This window comes from Narcine bancroftii, chromosome 2 (genome assembly GCF_036971445.1).
Source record: "Narcine bancroftii isolate sNarBan1 chromosome 2, sNarBan1.hap1, whole genome shotgun sequence".
NCBI lineage: Eukaryota > Metazoa > Chordata > Chondrichthyes > Torpediniformes > Narcinidae > Narcine > Narcine bancroftii.
In genome coordinates this window covers 158546084-158566067 of record NC_091470.1, presented here as the reverse complement: position 1 = coordinate 158566067, position 19984 = coordinate 158546084, and the positions used below count along the sequence as shown (strand labels likewise).

The following is a 19984-nucleotide window of genomic DNA, read 5'->3' as shown; positions in this document are numbered from 1 at the left end:
ACAGGGATCTTTGCCAGGCTGTGGCCCTCCCTCACCAGCAGAAGCGGGCACCGCGCCACCCGGCCCAGACGGTCAAAGATTCCGCCCTGGCCTCTCACCTGCTTCACCGACAGCGAGATGTTCTCCAGGATCCGATCCTTCACTTGCAGGGGCTCCATTCTTGAAGTGGACGCATCCTCAACCGCCACTGATCTGCCCTCATCACCAGATCCCCCGTGGGCAGCACCGCCTGCCGGAAGTGACGGCACCACAGGGACGCCGGCTCCGCGCTGCCTGGGACGGCGTGAGGACCACAGGGGCGGGGCTCGCCGTTGTGATTGACACGCAAGTAATAAGACCTTCTGAGGCCGCGCTTAGTCTGTCATTCATTCATTCTTAATTACTCTGCAATGGGGTGGGTGGGGGGGGAAACTGGATGACAACGAACCAGCTGGTCAAAATAAACCACTGTTTATTTTTTGACCTCCAGATGGTGCAATTGAGCTTACTCTAAAACTATGTTTTATGTTGGTGCAGTCTGCAGATGCAGTGATTAAAATAAAAACACATTGCTGGAGAAACTGAGCAGGTCACTTGCACATCCAGATTCCCTATTCTACACAGATCTTTGCCAGACTGTGGCCCCCTCGGCCTCCCTCACCAGCAGAAGCGGGCACTGTGCCACCCGGCCCAGGTGGTCAAAGATTCCGCCCTAGCTTATTTACTCCAGGCTTATTTACTGCGTCCGGTGCACTCTTTGTGGTCCTCTCAGACTGGGAGATCGCTTCGCTCAGTGCCTCCATCCAAAGTGGCCTCCCACTTCAATTCTGTGTCACAGTCCCGCGCTCCCATGTCTGTCCATGGCCTTATGTACTGTCCCACCTAGAACACCCGCAGATTGGGGAACAACACCTTATCTGGGCATCCTCCAGTTGCATGGCATGAACATTGACTTTACTACTTTCCATTAAGCCTGCTTGCCTTTTCTTTTCCCTCCCCCCCCCCCCCCCCCCACTTTTTACTGTCTTTCCAGTTCTTTCATCCACACTGCCCTCATTGCTGCTGTCCCCTCCCTCCTTTCTCCACCTATCATCTCCTGCTTTGACACCCCCCCCTTCCCCCTCCTATTCTTTTGTTCGGACGCTTGCCAACATTTTCTCATACTTTGATGAGGGGCTCAAGCCCGAAAAGTCAGTTATGTATCTTTGCCTTTGCTACATAAAGGACACTGACCTGCTGAGCTTCTCCAGCATTTTGTGTTTTTAGGTCAAACAGTGTACTTTATATAGAAAAGATAAAGATACATAACCAATGTTTCAGGCTTGAGCCCTTCAAGATAAGATGAAAGAAAGGCTCTTTATCTTTGCATCAGAAAGTACACTGTTTGACCTGCTGAGTTTCTCCAACATTGTGCTTTTACCACAAGCAGTGTATCATCTCTGTTAAGATACTCACTGGTTACTTGGTTTACAGATTATTGCTGGGAGCTCCTCAGTATATAATTTGACTGCATATTGAACCATGAAAAATATTCCAGCGCAGAACAATTCTGAACATCAATAAATGTAGATCCAAGTGGAAATGAGTGCATACCATGCAATAGCATGGAGCCAATCTTTACTGTTTAGCGCCTTTATTTAACACCAAACAAAATCTATCTGAAATATTAACGCAATGAAGAGATAGAAGTATGAAAACATCGGTATTTTTTTTGGAAGAAGGCTCTTTGCCAGTTTGGAAAGAGAGGTAGTTTTAAGTTGCCTTCTGCAAGCTAGTTTCTAACCAAATGTTTTTGACCTCTATTTTTCTCTCTCCATGAAAAGTAGTTAAATCAGGTGAGTGTTTCCAGATTAAATTTCAGATTTTCCGCATCTGCATTTTCTTTAATAAATAATTGCCAATGCAAACTACGTTTCAAATATGCACCTTCATTAAACGGTTCAGCTACTTGCTGGACCAGGTCACAGACCCACCAGGAGATTCCTAACATTTTCATTTATTGCTGTACTTTGTCTTTGGTTGTTGCCTCCTGAAGGGGGTAGGTGTACTGGCAACAAATTCTTCAAAGAGAAAGAATCCAAGAAAAGTAGGATCAGGCCATTAATCCATGGGGACTGTTCCATCATCACGACTGATCTTTGAATTAATTTATTTTTTTGACATGTAGACTGAGAAACAGTGAAAAATGTTATTTTGCATTCCATCCAGGTAACTTAACCTATACAAATTCAGAAGTTCAGCAGGTAATAAATGTGCAAGGTGTAGTGTTACAATAAAGCAAAGAATGCAGAACATGGCCTTTAATGTAAAATCCAGGGTCTTACTGTATTAGAGATTTTGGAAGTGAGGACTAGATACCCTGGGAGGTCAATAAACTGACCAGTGAGGGAATCAGTCCTGAGCACCTGGTGAGCAGTGAAAATCAAAAATCCACAAATGCTGGAAACACTCCACACGCACGCACGCACGCACGCACGCACGCATGCACACAAAGTCTGCGGATCCCATATTGGAATCTTCAATTGCCTTGTAAAGCACAGAAATGGAGTCAAAGCTAGTCATCCCAGATCCCAAAGGACTACCTAAGATGAGAAATAATGTTGTGTGATGTTACTAAGCAACAGTAAACACTGGTCAGGAATAGAGGCAATGTCTCACCTTCCATTAATGATAAATTGACTGTTGGGGTCAGTTCCATGTATTTATAATACTGGTATCTGTGGTCTCAGCAATACATTCCAACTTGGTTCTAGAATAATGTGCAGCACAGGAAGAAAATTGGGATATGCCTTTATGATATAATTGACGATGACCTGACAGAAAATACCGTATATTTGTGCACACTAACATATAAACTCTCTGTCTACCTCAGTATTTCAGCCACTAAATGTATTTCCAGCCTGGCATTTGGATGCAATGTCTCCAGCAGAGAGTTGAGCACAAAAGATGCAGAGGTCAGAGGGATAGGTGCTACTCTGCCATGTTGCTCATGGATACTGGGAGCGATGAGTGACAGTATCCTTGTGAGACAAAGAAGATTCTACTCTTCATTCCCTCACCTTGTACTCATTAGCTGCTCCTTTCTATTGTCCTACTCCTGACCTCTTTCCAAGGATTCCTGCTTGGAAGATATCCTACTTGGGTATTGGGTGAGGAGATGACTAAGGCCATGGCCAAAAGATCTCTGAGCAAGAAATACAGCCTTTCATGTACTGATAGAACCTCTGGAGGCCTCCTCACTGAATTTTGGAATTGTTTTGATAACTCTCCATTCAGATTCATTTGAAAATCACCTTTTTTTGACACCTTATATAAGCTTGAACCCAAAAATACTGTGAATAGTATTTTTCTCTTCCTTTCATATTATAATCCTTTTTTCTCTTTGCGGTGTCTTAATTATTCTTAATTTTTATGAGTGTTTTATGTACTGGGGCAGCTTCATCTATACATGGTACTTAAATATGTTCATATGAGTGATGCTTTAGCATCAAAGGGCACCCAGAAACATCCAAGCACATACTGAAAATTAGCTCAGAAATTGTTCTGTGCTTTGAAAGGCAGTTTAAAATCGTACCAGATGGAGATTTTAGTAATTAAGGTCTCTGCTGCAGTATTCTATTATGTACCATTCCCATGGTTCAGATTCATGTACATGAACTTCTACTTTGGCTATTGAAAGCAAGTGGAGGATTCATGTCTGTGTGTGTGCACTGGTCATGCATTGGGGGATGGATTGTGATGATGAAAGACATAGGAATCACTTTTTTGAATTTATTCTCTTTTTATTTCAATTAAATATGCTATTGTAGTTTTTTATGAAATATTTGTTCAATAATAAGGATTTTGGTGTATATTGTACGATGTAAGCAATAATATAGTCGTTTTTAAGGGGACTGGGGAAGACAGAGCTACTTTTGGAGTGTGAGAAGCTTATTGGAGCTCCATTTGGAGGTGAGGTTTGGGCTGTGGGCGACGGAGTCCTGTGAAGGTTGCACCAGGCTGACGTTTGTATGCTGCACACTTGGTGCTGGGGTTGTGATCAATGCCGGGTCAGCTGGGGACTGAAAGGAGGCCCGCAGTGAAGGGGAATTGAGTGGGAGTGAGGGTGGGGGGTGAGGGGGGGTGGTGGGTAGGAAACCAGTTAACTTAAAGGGGACCTATAGTTCGTATTGCTAGACTCCACAGCATTGTCCCTGGTCTGAGTCAGAAAGGCCTGATGAAATTTATCTGCCTGCAGGCCACTTGTATTGTGAAGACCAGTTATTGGGTGAGTAGCCAATCTCACTCATGGGCCTCCAAAAGAATTTTAAAGGGGTGACATCTAACAGAACATTGGTGCTGTGCAGGTCCAGCTGTCTTCATACATAAGTGTTCCATAAACACAGCGGACTCAAAACATGCAACATTTGCTTTGAGTATTTGATGGCAGTTGGGCTTCTGGTAAAATACTGTTATGTAACTGTCAGACAGATGCACAACATCACAACATTTCAACTTTGAGCATGGAACATTATATAACAGTACTGTCAACTGCTTTCCTTTGGCAAGACTTTCCCTTCAACGGGAGATGACACAATTTAGTGCAAAACCGCTCATGTAGCGCATCATGCTCCACTTCCTCCAAGCTTAACGAGCTTTCATATTTTTCATTATGTGTCCAAGATGAGAGTAGTGCATGCACCCCTGCTAAAATAACAGGCTGCATTTAACTGTTCACTGTCGATGTGGCTAATTGGTCTCAAAATGTTAAAAATAGGCATCCCAAGCTTTGTGTTTTTAATTTTTTGCTCTTTGTGCCCTCTTCTTGATCCCGGTTCCCCTCCCTGTGGTGGCCTATGTTGTTGCATACCATTCCTGATCCCTGTTTATAATCCTGTTCCAGATCCCTTGGCTTATACTTCACCCTGTTCCTGTTTCTATTCCTGTTCCTGATCCACATGCCTGCACTGTGTTGTTGGAGCCTGATCCTGATCCCTTAGGCGTCCTATGTTCTTGGACCCTGTTCCTGTTTCCTGTTTCTAATCCTGTCTCTGATCCCTTGACTCGTCCTGTTGTTCTGGAACCCGTCACTGTACCTAATCTCTGAGTTGTCCTGTGTTCTTGGACCCTATACCTGATCTGTGTCTTATAAATCTACAGCTGATCCCTCGGCTTGTGCTGTGTTCCTGGGTCCTGTTCCTGATCCTATGTTTCTGGACTCCGTTCCTGCTCCTCATCCCTGTTTGTGTTCCTGAGCCCTATCTATACAGTGCAGCAAGGCTGGGAAGTGACTAGTTACCATATTTAATCCCTGATCTTTGGTTTTAGTGTTTTATGTAGTGTTTCTGGTTCAGCACCTGGTCACATTTGCAGACCAGCTGGTTGCAGGGTGAGGGAGCCATTGGGATCAGAGGCAGGGAGAGAGTTAGATATTGGAGAGCCCTTGATCATTAGAAGGGCAAGAGGCTTCCATGAGGGGTCGGGGTGGGGGGGGTGTACTGCTGCACATGGGCTATTATCCTCGTGTTGGTTGCCTTTTACTTCCTGTGGATGTTGCATGGCCTGCTGAGTTTCTCTACCACGTTTGTGTTTTGCCCTATTATCTTGTGTTGACAACTCCTGCCACTTTCCAAGTTATCTGTATCCTGGCAAGTCAGTAGGCTAACAGTAAATTTAAACCAGGCTCTGAATTGCCTTCTGAACCTAATTTAATTATATTGATAAAGATTTCTCTATCCTTACAGCAAGATAAACTCTATAAAACTGATTGTGAGTATTTGGCAGGTCATGGGGAACTTTTCCAATTTATTATCTTTAACACTCTCCCTGGATCCTCTGCTCTCAGTTGGAGTTACCCGCCATCATCATCTGCTTTTCTCTCACCCTCCCTTTCTCTCTACTTGGGTTTGAATATGTCTCATGATACAAAAGACTGCTATTGTGCTTCTACGTTCTTGCAGGATTCTGGGAACGCAGCTCATCATGTTAAAATAATGTAAGGAATAAGTGAGTCAGGATCTGAAAATAACTCCGCATTGAGAAAGACCAGTGCTGGACACACAAGAAGGTTGGAATTTAAAATGGTGTCAGAAAGGGGCAGCAGCCAGCGGGGGTGGGGATTGATAAACCATTTCTAATAGACATTAGGATGAACATTTCCTCCAGATTCGCAATTCTCACAGTTCTATCTCCTGATGCTGCCCCACTGGTCCTGTGCATCTGTAAATTTATTGTTAAACATATTGTTGATAGCATGTTGGCCCATGTCAAAGGGACTGATATAATTGCCATGATATTTCATTTTGAAATCCCAGGTGATAAACTTTAGAAGAACATTTCTGCTGCATTTTTTCATAATGACAAGGTTGAGGCAATGATGTTCTTAAACAGGCAGTAGTAACGTGCTTAGAATTTCGGAATGAGTTCAGTAAGTGCGATGAATGCTGTTTGGAGGTGACATAGCCATGTCAAGGACTGCCTCGCTGTACCATTTCCCTCCCCCCGCTCCCCTCCAAATCCAAAACAACTGTTGTTTATGAAATTAACAAGGGTCATCAGCAAGTTGATAGTTTACAGGGGAAAAAAATCTGCTGCCAAAACTGTCATCTTGTTTAGCCAGAGTCATTACTGTTGAGGCTGAATATAGATGCATGTTTGATGCTTTACAAAGGAACTGCCCTTCTGGCCTTGTATATCTCAAAACCAGAATCAGAATTTGTTGTCATGAACATGTCACGAAATTCATTGCTTTGCGGCAGCCCCACAAGCGCTTATATAAACCACATTACAAAATAAATAAAAAATAGCGCAAGAAAATGAAAAAGACAAAGAGGGGTTTTGTGTATGGTTCATTGTTCAGTCAGAAATTTGACGGCAGAGGGGAAGGGACTGGCATATCTCTGGCATCTCTTTCTCCTGTGGATTCAGTTTTTCCGTTTCCCTCTCATTCTCTTCAATCGCCTTTCTCTGCTCTCATATCTTGCTTTTTAAAGATATTTACTTCGAATTGAAGCTGAGTTGACTCCAACAATTATGCTTCCAACAACTTCCCGTTTGATCTCTTCTTCAAAGAAGCTTGGTCAAAGGATTATCTTTCTTTAAAGTCTGTTCTGATAACTTTGGTTTGTTGATATTTTGCCGTTACACCTTTGATTCAGGATCTCAAAGTTTTTCTTACTATCTACAGTATGTTTAGCTAGTTGGTCTCCTTTAATCACAAATTACTTTCTCTGCTTATATCGTTTTTTAAGTCCGGTTATTATTCAGTACTTTTTAAAAAAATTGTTAATGGGGTTATCCTCATTTTTCAATCTTTCACACTCGACTTTAATTATGTTCCTCTGTTTTTATTTTGCTTAGGACATTTATTTTCCTGACGTATTTCCTTTTGCTGATTTTCTCTTTCAAAATTGCTTCATTTCCTCAGTTATTGCCAGCCACTGGTCTAAATGAGAATTTAGAGGAATTAGCAGATGGATTGCAGCTGCTTTCTGGGCCACAGCAGCTGGCTCTCATTCCTCCTTCTTCACAAGCAGTCATTACTGACTAGCTTTTTTTTAAACTATAGGAGCATCACAGTGGCGGGACCAAGGGCTAGTTGGTGTTTTATCATCTAAGTCTATGGTTAATTAGACAACAAAACTGCTAACCTGGCTGAATCAGTGACATAGAGCCCCATGTTGTGGATTTCAGTTCTGTGTAGTTTAATGTTCTGCCAATTGTGACAGTGACTTCGCCACTGAGACCTGCCAGATGCTCTGCCAACCATATTTGCTTTGCGGAGTGGCTAACATGAGACTGAACGATTAGTTGGTGCAGCTGCCATTAGAAGGGTCAGGGAGAGACAGTTTCAGGCAGAAATTAGCTTGCTCGTTCAACAATTTTCAGACAGCCTGCCATGAAGATCTGGCTTCAGTGTTCGAGCACAATGTTCTGATGATAGCCTCAGACAGAATTTGATGTTTACTGTGGCTGACTCAGGGATGAAAAATAGACCTTCTCCATGTGGTGAGACCACTGTACATGATTTAGCCTCCATCCCAACATATTGCCTAGCCATTGGTTCATTAGACTACCATAAAATTGTCAGATATCAAAGAACAATCTTAAATAAAGATGCGCACTTAAATAGATTCATTCCTATAAGCCTCGCCAGGGAACAGAAGTATTATGTGAATCAGAGGTCCAGTGATGCCCTGAAGCCACGGTTCCTGCTAAACCCTGAATAGGTTCTAAAGCAAACCAAAAAAAGGAATTGCGGCAATTTCAGTGAAGTTAGCAGCATCCTTTCTGGAGTGGAGTCTATGGAAGGGCAAGGATGTGTGATGGGAGTATTGTGGTAAGCATTAGAAAAGAAGTGGAAGCATTGAGAAGTCGATCAAAAGTCGAAGTAGTGTGGTGGTCTTCAGCACTCCTGTCCTGGGTGACCATGCAGCGGCATGCGATGGTAATGATGAAATGCAACTTATATTGTTGCCCTTCCCTTTTGTTGGCTCTGCTTTGAGATTCTATCACTCTCCTTTCTATGTCCTTCCCTCCCCTTTTTGTGAACTGGTGCCAGCTATGTGAGTTCAAGGATGGGGACGATACGCATTATTCCCAAGTTAATGGAAGTCACTGCCTGTGACCAACCTTCACAGCTTTCTGGTAATGTACACCTCCTCCAGATGAGCAAAGGCTAAACTCAATAAAATAAAAATTCCACAAATTAAGATATTTATTCAAGTTGCTATTTATTAAATCTCAAATACAGTAGAATTCTGTTAGATTCAATAGGAAGGAAAATACATGTACGTAAAAGTAATACCAACACTTGCATGGATCATAAATGAATAAAATATTGAGAATGGAATAAAAAATGGCTTCACATGTCCAGAATTTCTTTAATAAAAAGTTCAATTTGTACTGTTTATATTTGCAAGTATGAATGTAGATTCATTCTCAAATATCCAGAGTTACTTTGATTGATACTTCTATTAGTCAATCGCATGTTAATTACCTGTTCATGTACATGTGAAGTCTAATAGCAACATGCGTGACTGACCTTGCTAAGGGTGAACAAGGACCTTCTTGTATATGTATTGTGTGTCTGCATGTGTGTTAGGTCTGGTTGTGTGTCTGCCTGTTTTGCACTGAGGACTGGAGAACGCTGTTTCGTCAGGTTGTACTTGTACAATTAGATGACAATGAACTTGACTTGACCTATTCTCAAGTCAAGGAAGGCAAGTGTAAACATTGAATTGATGACTCTTCCCTTTAAAGCACTGCCTAAAATAGAGCAAAGGTGTTCACAGTACCATGTACACTAGTAAATCTGCTGTGGAACTTGCCGCGAAGTAGAAGTACAGCTTAATTCTGCTGCAATCTTTGTGTGTAGAAGAGGTAATTGCAGATTCCCAGGATCTTTACATTGACTAATAATGAATGTCTCGGGAGTAAGACCCAGAAAGGCTGTGGACTTTGTAACATTACAACATGTCTTCAAGGAAATTCATCACAATTCATTGCATTCTCAGCAAGGATTAATGGAATTCCTTTCCAAATGGGCTGAATCAGAAGAAGGCCTGGTGTTTTGATGGAAGGGTAGAATGGTCTGAGATGTTCCAAAGATGGGGAAAAATAATCTTAAAAATAATGAAAAATAACCAGCAGGTATTGGTATAAAAGTAAAAGCACCATGCTGGAGAAACTCAGCAAGCCAATCAGTGTACATTATGGATAAGGGAGGGAGGGCACTACAGCAAGCAGGGGAGGAGGGGTGGCCCTGTGAATGGAGAGGGTAGAGAGTGGAAGGAAAGAAGACAGAAGGATGAGGAAGAGGGAGTGAGCTAGCAGAAACTGGAGAAGTTGATTGTTAACGCCATTGGTTCAGCAGTGCATGAGGCCAAGGACAGACATGCGGTAGAGGGGCTCAGGATTGAAGTGGTTGGTCACTAGGTGTGGGAACAAAAGTGGCAGTTCCTACAGCCACAGGGGAAGGTGACGGGATGGGGGGGATTTTGGTGGGGAGGGATGTGTGGTCAAGGGAGCCACGGAGTCTCTGCAGAAAGCGGAAGATGTGTCTGCTGGTAGGATCATGTTTTAGGCGATGCAAATTACAGAGGATAATATTTTGAATGCAGAAGCTAATGGGGTGGTGCATCAGGACAAGAGGAACCCTGTTTTTGCGGCTTAGGGGCAGAGAAGGCCAGGGCAGATGAAAAGGAAATGGGGGAGATGGAAGCAAAGACTGAGTAGATGATGGTCGAGGGGAATCCAGTGGCTGTAGGAAGTGCCACTTTTACACCCACGCCTAGTGGCCAACCACCTCGGTTTTGTGCCCCTCTCCCGTACCGACAAGTCTGTCCACGGCCTCATGCATGGCCGAACTGAGGCCACTCGTAAATTGGAGGAGCAACACCTAATATTCCGTCTGGGCACTCTCCAACCAGATGGCATTAACCTCGACTTCTCCACACTTTTTGAAGAAGATTAACATCTTAGATGATCTGGACTGGAAGACCTTATCTTGGGAGTAGATACATAATGATATTGAGAATATTGGTCCCCAGTTGTATTTGCCTCTATACATTCAGTTCCACTGAGATCAATAAAACTGAGTGTTGCGTCGTGAGTATAATTGGCTAGCAAATCACCCGCAAGTATTAATAGTTGTGGCTGGGTGTAAATTTCCCCTTGATGTTTGAACGATGTGCTGAGGTGCTATACCCCAGAAAAAAAATAAAATGACGATTATAAAGAGGATTTGTGTGAGGAAAATGAATGGAAATCATGCTTTTTACATTGAGAAGGAAGAATGTTAATGTTCTTAATACTTGCTGAATAGCATGGGCAAGATAAAGATAGAATTTAAGAAAGCAAGTAGTACCACATGAAGGACAGATAAATTTAAGCTTTTTTTGTACTTCTGTACAGTTGAAACTGGCTGCTACAGGTTAGGGGAGCACAGAAATAAAAGACAAAGTTGCATTTTGAAAAAAACACTTTTCGTAACCACTAATGCTTCAAGCATGTCACAGCTGATTAATGATTATATTTTTGTTATGGTGTAGAGAACTGCCGTTATTAATTTGCACACAAAGGTCCCCCCCTCACAGAGGTGAGATAAACCACTTGTGGTGGTGATGGGTGAGGATTAATCCTGGAGGGCTCAATGCCTACAGATCCACTTGGTTTCTTTAAGAGGGACTGAATTCAGTGCCATTGATGCTAAAACGTTGGAGTGATGGTTTAATCCATGGTCATTTGCGGCAAAGTCAATGGTTGTTCTTTTATCCATCACAGCCCCTCATTTCATCGAATGTTCTGGATTTATGGGTTTATCAGTTAACTTTGTCATTGTCGGAGAGGAACAGAAGCTCGCGAGAGACACAGGAGTTTGCAGGTGCTGGAATTTGAAGCTAAACACAATGGAGGTACTCAATGGATGGAGCAGGATCAGTGGGAGAGAAAGAACTGTCAACGTTTAGGGATCGGACCTTTCATCAAGACTTGGGGCATAGATCCTCCAGTCATCTATTGTTTGCCTGCCCCACTGAGCTCCTCGAGCAGTTCATTGTCTGCACAAAGTTTCTGCCTCTACAGTGTTCCTCCTTTGGAATATCATTCGCAACATACACACACTTTTACACCTGTCTTAGTCAAAGAAATTAAATTCTTGTCAAATAATGAATGATGCAAATCTATATACAAAATAGCATAAACAGGACATTTAGACCTTTGATGTCAACTAAGAGTTGCTATCTATGTTACTGATCTTTGTACTTTACAGTAAAGGACCATTCACACACAGAACATTCTTCACCTCCCTTGTGGAACAAAGCATTCAAACGTGGCTTTCACTATATTGCAAATCATCTTTTAGCAATGTATTATAAATGAAGTAACTAAGGTAATACAGTTGAAGTGTCAATGACCCCGTTTCACAGGCTGTCCTCAATGTTTCCTTGCTTAAAAGAGTTGAGATGATAGTTTACAATAATAAACTGGCAGGAAGCAGTGATAAACACCAGCACACACTGATACACTACTACTGGCATTACCAAACACCATTACAATAAAGCCAGGCTCAGTGCTCTCCACTTAGATCTTAATCTCAGTTCTGAAAGTCTGCTGCACATGCTCAGTATGCTTGGCTGGATGCCGCTTTGCTTTAATGGTCAGCGTCCCATCATCTCCCAAGGCAGAAGTCACAGAGGTGGGGTCCACGTCATCTGGTAGCTGACACTTGTGTGTGAACGTATTCATTACAGTTCCATCTGCAGCAAGCTGAAATTGAAAAACAATCGCTTTGCATTTGCACAGGTGTTAAATTTTAACCCTGGGGAAAGTGAAGGACTCCTTTCGTAATTTGGCATGTGTGCTCGCCGTGCTACAGATTTGAGAGAGTAAGAAGTGTCAATCTTGAAGAAACTATCACTGCTATTTGAGCAATACCTAAAGGAACAAGGATTTGCAACATTTGAATTAATTTTGTCTTGAGATAAAATGTTTCCAGGGTCAAATGGAAGGCACATCCCACCTCTACCCAACGCTGGCATTTTGGGGTGGGAAAGGGAGGATCATCTTTGGATTCAGTGTGTTGGAGGGTGAATATTTTTGTCTTAAGGAATCTGGAAACATCCACTAAGCAGTGCATTTTGGGAACGAACATTTGTCCAACACCATTTTTCTGCTGTTTGATCATAATAAATTTGGAAGTTGTAGTCAGTGGACACTCAAGATGTTCCATGCCCAAAGTGTTACACTGCTAAACAAAACTTTGTGTATCTATTGCTTTCCATGGATGCTGCCTGAGATCCTCCAGCATTTGGTGTGTTGCTTTTCGTCATTTAGCTATTTTAATTTTGTTTTATATTTTGGGGCTGGTTCGACACTGGTTAAAGTTTATTAATTGAATGTTCCTTATACTTTGCAGGGGCCATAGGTCTGAATTAGTAGCACATTGTTTATGGATTTACATTTGCAATATGGCAGCTCAAGAAAGTTTATCTATGTAGCTGACTCAGACAATTCTCTGGATCATTAAAATTTCCTGCAAATTTATGAATGGCCCTTGGGGGTGGGGGCGGGGGGGAAGTGAATTGAGAATGGCTCTGAATTTCCCCCTCGGAATTACACAATTAATGTTGCCGATATTCACAATATAAAAAGTGAACATATAAAATGCAATGAATGTGTTTTCTAATATTTCTTTTCTACAAATCAGCAGCTTGCTAGTACAGGTGTGGACAAAAACAACTGAATGAGAATCTAATGCAAGTTACGGCAAGGTATAGTTGTAAGTTTTTTCCATGAAGCCAATGCACTATGGCATTGGTCAGCATTTACTGTGATTGAGGTGATTTTATTTTCAGGTGTGAAATAATGGTTATGGGATCATAACCAGTTACTTAAAATGTTAAAGCTGATGCCCTATACATGTTAGGTAAAACATCATGAGATGGGAATGTACAGGGCTGTAACAAGATGTGAATGCATCCTTGTACTTACAAGATAAGAGAGACATTGATGGATTGAGAGGCAGGAAGCTAGCAGGGAAAGGATAGCAACAGTTTTAGTCATTGGACAAGTAATGATATGATGATGTTCTAAGCACATATCCAAGGGTATAAAAAATCACCATTTTGCTGATAACGGCAGAATGCATTCTCCGACTAACTTTGTTAGTCGCAAGTGTTACAATCCGGTAATAAAGAACAAAGAACCCTGATTTCGACTCAGCCTGGTGTTTGTCTCACTCATTCATGAACAAAGCAGACCTAACAATTACTGCAAAACAAACGGTAAATGCTACATCAGGCCCAGAATTTTAAGTTGGGAATAAATATATCTCTGTGGGGGAAAAAAATCTGACACTCCGAAGAAATTGTTTCCTCAAAGTTGGTTAATAATTGAATTAATATGACAAAGCCTGGTTGACACAAAATAACTGAAGATTAAGGCGGCATGGTTGGCCTAGCAGTTAGCACACTGCTGTTACAGCACCAGCGATCGGGACCGGGGTTTGGATCTCGCGCTGTCTGTAAGGAGTTTGTACGTTCTCACCGTGTCTGCATGAGGGGGGGGCTCTGGTTTCCTCCAACCATTCGAAATGTACTGGTGGTGTAGGGTAATTGGGTGTAAATTGGGCGGCAAGGACTCGTGGGGTGAAATGCCCTGTTACCATGCTGTATGTCAAAAACAAAATTAATTCAGTAATAGTTGGATGCAGCAGGTCACTGAGCTGAGCTGATGGTGATAAATTCCTTTGAGGGATTTAATAAGCTTTAGATGTGATTTCATTATCATCTTGCTGAAGAGTTGAAGAAATGCATTCGATAATATGCTGAAGATACACAAGATACACAAGAGAGGCTCACTCAATGAAGCGTCATTGGGCGGCTTCCTAAAATCATTGCATAAAAAAGGGGAGAAATAACAGTAGGAATAAATGGAATTGTTGATCGTTGCACACATGCTGTACAGAAACCAACATATGGAAGATCGCCCTTTGACAGAAGAACAGGAAGTAAACTGACCAAATAAGAGGATTTTGGTTGGGAACCTTTCCAGGTGAGTGCTATTGTAAGTGGCAATGGGCATCATTCTTGGTTGCAAGCTGTACTTACGACCACCAGTCCGCATTACTCTACATCACCTCTTCCTCTCATGGCTCTGGCACTTTCCCATCTGTGTTTTAACAGCCACCTCCAGCGAGTACTTTTGGCAGGAAATTATGAGCATGATGAGCCGATCCAGAATGTGAAGAATGCGTAGCTCAGTGTGCTGAGGGGTAGGGTTGGGGAAAGGTGAGAGGGTGGTGGTGGTGGGCTTTACTGATGGAACCTCAGCTTACAGAGAAGGGAAGCCCTGTTCAGATGCATTAAATGCAGAGTTTTCTATCTTTTCATGTTAAATTGGGAGAAAATTCAAAGAAATGAATCTGAATTTCGGATGTTTGTTGCAATTGGAATTTTTTTATTGCTGCAGCTGTGATCTGAAATGTGTTGGCTGAAAGAATGATGGTAGTAGATTTAATCAGAACTGTTAGGAGAGATATATAGTGAAACCACGTGAGAATGCGATTCGTTAATCTGCGGAATCGCTTATAGTGCGGGTGTCTGTGAACCCCAAACATTGAATTTAAGATGCCAGGCTAACAGTGGCTAACAGCCATAAATTCAGAAATGGACTCTTATGTCTCATTTACAAGATATGTATATTAATATGTGGAGTTTAAAGGTCTTAAAGTTCTTATTATAGGGTTTGAGTCACCGTATTCTGTTTTCCTGCTTCCTGAATCACCACTCGTCTGTAACAAGGTATGAAATCTTGGACCCCAACTACCGCGTTCTAACAAAGTTTTACTGTACTTGAAAGGGAAATGTCAAGGTAAACAGGAGAAAACAAGATGTGAGATTAGTTTAGGAATTTAACATAGAACACAGTGTACTGTACAACACAGTACAGGCCATTTGGCCCTCAATGTTGTGCCAACCTATATATCCCTCCAAAAAAAATTAAACCCTTCCTATCTGATAACCCTCTAGTTTTCTTCCATCCATGTGCCTGTCTAAGAGTCTCTTAAATGCCCCAAATGTTCCAGCGTCCACTGGCGATGCATTTCACACAGCCACAATGTTAAAAAAAACTTACCCCTGATGTCTCCCCTAAACTTTCCTCCCCTCACATTGTACAGATATCTTATGGGCTGGAGAAAGAACAGAGCCTTTGGCCCAACTTGTCTGTGCTTCTGGAAGGTTCACGTAGGTTGGCACAGCATGGGCGGGACGAAGGACCTGTAATGTGCTGCAATGTCCTCTGTTCTGCAAAGAGCAGTCTCGGGCGCACTGAACCAGATTCTTTCTTTCTGCACCTTATCATTCCAGGATCCTCTGAATATTTGGCACTTTTGGAAAATAAACAACTCCAGCTGAAAATGGCTTCAAATGCAATTGGAATTCTCAGAATACATTCCCAACATCAAGCTTGACTTTGCTGCGATCACGTCTAAGAAAGAGCCAGTTATTTTCAGAACTGATGAGGAGCAGCACATCTGGCTATAATTAATAATAGGGATGTAAAGGGAAAAAATACTCGTGACAAAACAAAATCCAAATCTGATAGCAATGATTAAAAATCCAACTTGATTCAAAGGTCATGGTGAGGTGATGGTGGAGAGGAAGGTGGGATGAGGGTAGAAAATGGAGGGTGACACTGCAGTCGCTCACATTTTCACCATAGGATTAACCCCTCAGTAGTGGTCACTTTTCACGGTGATACCCATGTGCAAAGCAGAAGATGAAATCTTGTGATAGAGAACACCAATCTATTTTCTTACAGTTGTTAAATTGTGCAAGTTATGCAATGTGTGTTTGAGAATTGGTCTTTATGCTTTATATTGTGTGTATGTGAAGCCAGGTGTACAAATGTTCTTAAATTAAGTGTCTTTGGCTCTCTTAACTAAAATGATGAAAGAACATTGGAATAGCAGCCTGTATAATCCTGGAAGTGTGAATGATCAAACTAGCTGAAACTCAATGTAGATTTTATTTTCTCCTTCTTTACTTAGTTTGGATGTGACAGAGATCAGGAGCTCAATAATAATGCCTCACCTTCTCGGCATGGACTTCAATCTGATTGTTGGAAGTGGTAACAATAATGTCTTCCGGTGAGAAATCGTTCACGTCCACTGTGAATTGATAGTTGTCTCCTAGGGTCTTTACGTTGCCCATGTTTCCCGGGCGGCCTAGTTGGATAAAAACACAACGTCCAATCCCATCAATGACTACATTTGCATGAAAGAATCAGATGAGTTTGATGGTGCCTTTTTTGTGAATGGGTGCAGACCACAAAGGAACAAATCACTGGATTTAGTAATTTAGTGCCTGGCTTTAGTCCTTCCTTTACAAGATTTGTAACCTTGTTCGTGTTAGTTGATTCTAAAATACAGCATCCAGTGTAGGTCAGGAGCCTTGTGGACAAAAAAAAGCTGGTGAATATCAAATGTTGCTCGGTGTATGGAAAAAAAATTAGAATGAGATGTGATTTGAATGTAATGTTAAAAATGGAGATTTCCTTAGAATTCTGTTGGTAAGTATAGCCTGCAGTGCCACAATTCACGCTGGCAAGGAAATGCCTGATTTTTATTACAAAAGGTAAGGAGTTTGTACATTCTCCCCTTGTCTGCAGGGGCTTCCTCCCGGTGATCCGGCTTCCTCCCACATTCCAAAGACATAGGGGTTAGGTTAATTGGTCACTTGAGTGCATTTGGACTCAAGAACTGCTGTACCCTGCTGTAGTTTTAAATTAAATTAAAACTAGCCAGAAAATGCTGGAAATAGTCAGGCCAGGCCAGTCATTGATATTCCCAGTATTTCCATCGTTTTCCATTTCTGATTTTCAGCGTCTGCATTATTTTGCCTTTGGTTCCTAAATTCAGTCCCTGGCTCAGTTAAAGAATCTCATCATTGGATGGTGATTGGCAGATTCTCAAATAGGGCGGCACAGTTGGCATAGTGGTTACTGCAATGCCGGCGATCGGGACTGGGTTCGAATCCCGCGCTGTCTGTAAGGAGTTTGTACGTTCTCTCTGTGTCTGCGTGGGTTTTCTCCAGTGGCTCCGGTTTCCTCCCACCAGGGTGGAGGGGGAAGGTGGGGGGAGGAGTAGGTTAATTGGGTGTAAATTGGGTGGCACGGACTCGTGGGCCGAAATGGCCTGTTACCGTTCTGTAGGTCTAAAGTAAAAAAATAGGCTTGGGATCATCACCTTGAAAAATTATAGGTGAGTTTGCGATGGTTCTATACATGTGTGATGATAAGTTAGCAATCCAGTACCAAATAAGTGAATGATATTTACAGCATTTTGCTAAACAGCATGAGTCATTATCACAGCAGGACATTTTACATTTGAAATCAGCGGTGTGACCTTTCCATCCCATTAACATTCCACCTGCAGGCAGATTATAAAGTTCACATGCTTTTCTCATGAAGCATTAATATGTTGCTGTAAATGAACTGGAGGTCACATTGGCAATATGAGTTATCCAAATCCAATTCATATGCTTTTAAATTGGGCCCAACATCCCCCAGGGCACCCAAATGTCTGCAGAGACCAGACAGAGAGAAAAAAAAACAAACACCAATTTAATAAGTTGCAGAACAAAATGAAACAAGATGGAGGGCTGTTGGTTTATAACGACGGGCCATTTGCTTCTCAGTGAAAGTCTTTTTTCGCTTGTATCCATTCTGCTTTGCTTTCCAGTTGCATTTTCTTCCCTTAGTTTCTCTTCCATTATTTTAAACTCTCCTCTCTCTGCAGAAGGTATGATTCAATTGTTGTTGCCAAGCCTCCAGTGTCTGAGCGAAGTGGCCATTCTTGACCGTGAAATCTTCACATCAGGCATCAGATAGATATTGAACAGCTCGTGTATCAGAGTTCCTGATGCAGAGTTGCAGGATAGAGCTGATTTCCACCTATCCACTCCCATGATGAACCCGAGGCTACTTGAAATATTTCATCAACCATATTGGGAATGGCTAAGAGAACACACTCGTGGTGGAAATTAGGACCCAAGAGCAAAATAACCAGACGCTATAAATCTGAAATAAAAACCAAGTGGTAGACATATCAAGGTCAAATGCTGCCAGACCTGTTTATTATTTTCAGCATTTTCTTCTCATAATTGAAATCAGACCAATTCTTGTCACACAAGCCCGTAATCAACAAATTTAAATATCAAAATTACAGTCTCTAAACATCAGAGATTGAAAATTAATGAGATATCATTTTACTGGGCAATAAGTCACGATTATTCAACGAACTTTGAAGATTCAAGTTTTGTTTCAGGCATGAATACATACAAGCAAGTTCATGCAGTTTAATTAGTTTCATGCATTCACCAGAAGATTTTTCATTCAGCTATCTTATCAAATTGTCAAAGGTTCGTTCCAACCAAGAAATGTGAAGCTGCAAATAAAGCACACTTCTAACTTGAATTATCCCCCAAAGCATCTGCGATCTCACAATGAACTGGCGCTAATGATTTAAACTTTTAAAATCTTATAAAGTTCAAACTTGAGATAGTAACAGAAGAAATTGATTCTCAAGCTCAACATTACCAAGACTAAATCAGGATCGTTGTAAAGTGCTGTTAGTTACACCTTCCTTCTTCTTTTACTTAAGGGATTCTTATCCCATTCCTCTTTCAGAAAGGCACCTTCAGATTTATTTTCTGAATATGACTAATGTTAGACTTGTGTCAGCCTAACAGTGCCCATCTTAATGCCTGGCTGGAGATTATTATTTTGGTCACGCTTTGGAGTTCAAATTTGATCACTTGAGCCTCGCAAGAAATTCTCATTTAATTTTATCGTTCACTTTTCACAAAGATTTTGAGCAATTCATCAGCTTTGATCCTATTGGATTACACTCGATGTCACATTCATCCCTTCTTGTGATGTAAATACTTTAAACTATAAACAGCAGTGCCAATTTAAATAACAAAGCCAGATCAGCCCCTCTTTCCTTTGTGATCTCACCGCTGGGAAAACGATATGAATGTTCCTTTGGACAGATATCACTTGCCTGAAAATCCCATTTGTTCATCTCGTGGCCTCAAGTAGCTTCCATGAAGGATTGAGGACTTCTCAAAATCGTCCCCAAAGAGACCCCTTGTTTTATCCATGTACTGATCCAAGCTGGGAGCTGAGACAGAGGAGGAAGTGGTGTTCTGGTGAAAGCAGTGCTGAGATCTGAAAGCAGTGGAAGATCTTATACTCATGGAAGGCAGATAAACCTTTAGTAACAACCGTCAAATGAATCAGCTCCTTTCTAGTAACCCAAATGATCTGGTAACGCTGGATAAGCGTCTGAAGTCTGAATCGTCTTTTGTGCTCCAGTGGTGTTCTACTCAGCTTTTATACAGACTCTTACCAACTAGCCTGACAGCCGATGTTAAAACCTGATGTTAATTTTAGCCCTGGCCACATCAGGCATGCAGTTGTGAAAACTCGAACAGATGAAAGGTTGCCAGAGCTCTACAAA

General features: G+C 41.8%; 3 protein-coding genes across 4 annotated transcripts in view; 1 reads left to right on the top strand and 2 right to left on the bottom strand.

Moving 5' to 3' along the window:
• The window catches only part of plekhm2 (pleckstrin homology domain containing, family M (with RUN domain) member 2), a 68365-nt gene extending 68107 nt beyond the window's left edge, over positions 1–258 (bottom strand). For both annotated transcript variants that reach the window (XM_069918877.1, XM_069918878.1), the window contains exon 1: positions 99–258. In XM_069918877.1, coding sequence (XP_069774978.1) covers positions 99–158 — 60 coding nt within the window. In that variant the 5' untranslated portion in view covers positions 159–258. The remainder of the gene's footprint in view (positions 1–98) is intronic.
• Positions 259–19984, top strand: part of clcnk (chloride channel K) — a 73346-nt gene continuing 53620 nt past the window's right edge. The window contains exon 1 of the mRNA XM_069918886.1: positions 259–328. The gene's annotated coding sequence lies outside the window, so the exon portion shown is untranslated. The remainder of the gene's footprint in view (positions 329–19984) is intronic.
• On the bottom strand, positions 8702–19877 carry hspb7 (heat shock protein family, member 7 (cardiovascular)). The gene is made up of 3 exons (XM_069918897.1): positions 19526–19877; positions 16554–16687; positions 8702–12225 (listed from the first exon to the last, which is right to left on the bottom strand). The coding sequence occupies exons 1-3, from the start codon at positions 19719–19721 to the stop codon at positions 12040–12042; spliced, it is 516 nt and encodes a 171-aa protein (XP_069774998.1). The 5' UTR covers positions 19722–19877; the 3' UTR covers positions 8702–12039.

Bases quoted from the DNA above. Each gene is read 5' to 3' on its own strand.
- hspb7 (XM_069918897.1), bottom strand. From the start codon at position 19,721: ATGAGTATAAGATCTTCCACTGCTTTCAGATCTCAGCACTGCTTTCAC. The intron at 16,688-19,525 runs GCAAGTGATATC...TTATCCAACTAG, and splicing joins TGAACAAATGGGATTTTCAG to GCCGCCCGGGAAACATGGGC. The intron at 12,226-16,553 runs GTGAGGCATTAT...TTTCAATTTCAG, and splicing joins TTGAAGTCCATGCCGAGAAG to CTTGCTGCAGATGGAACTGT.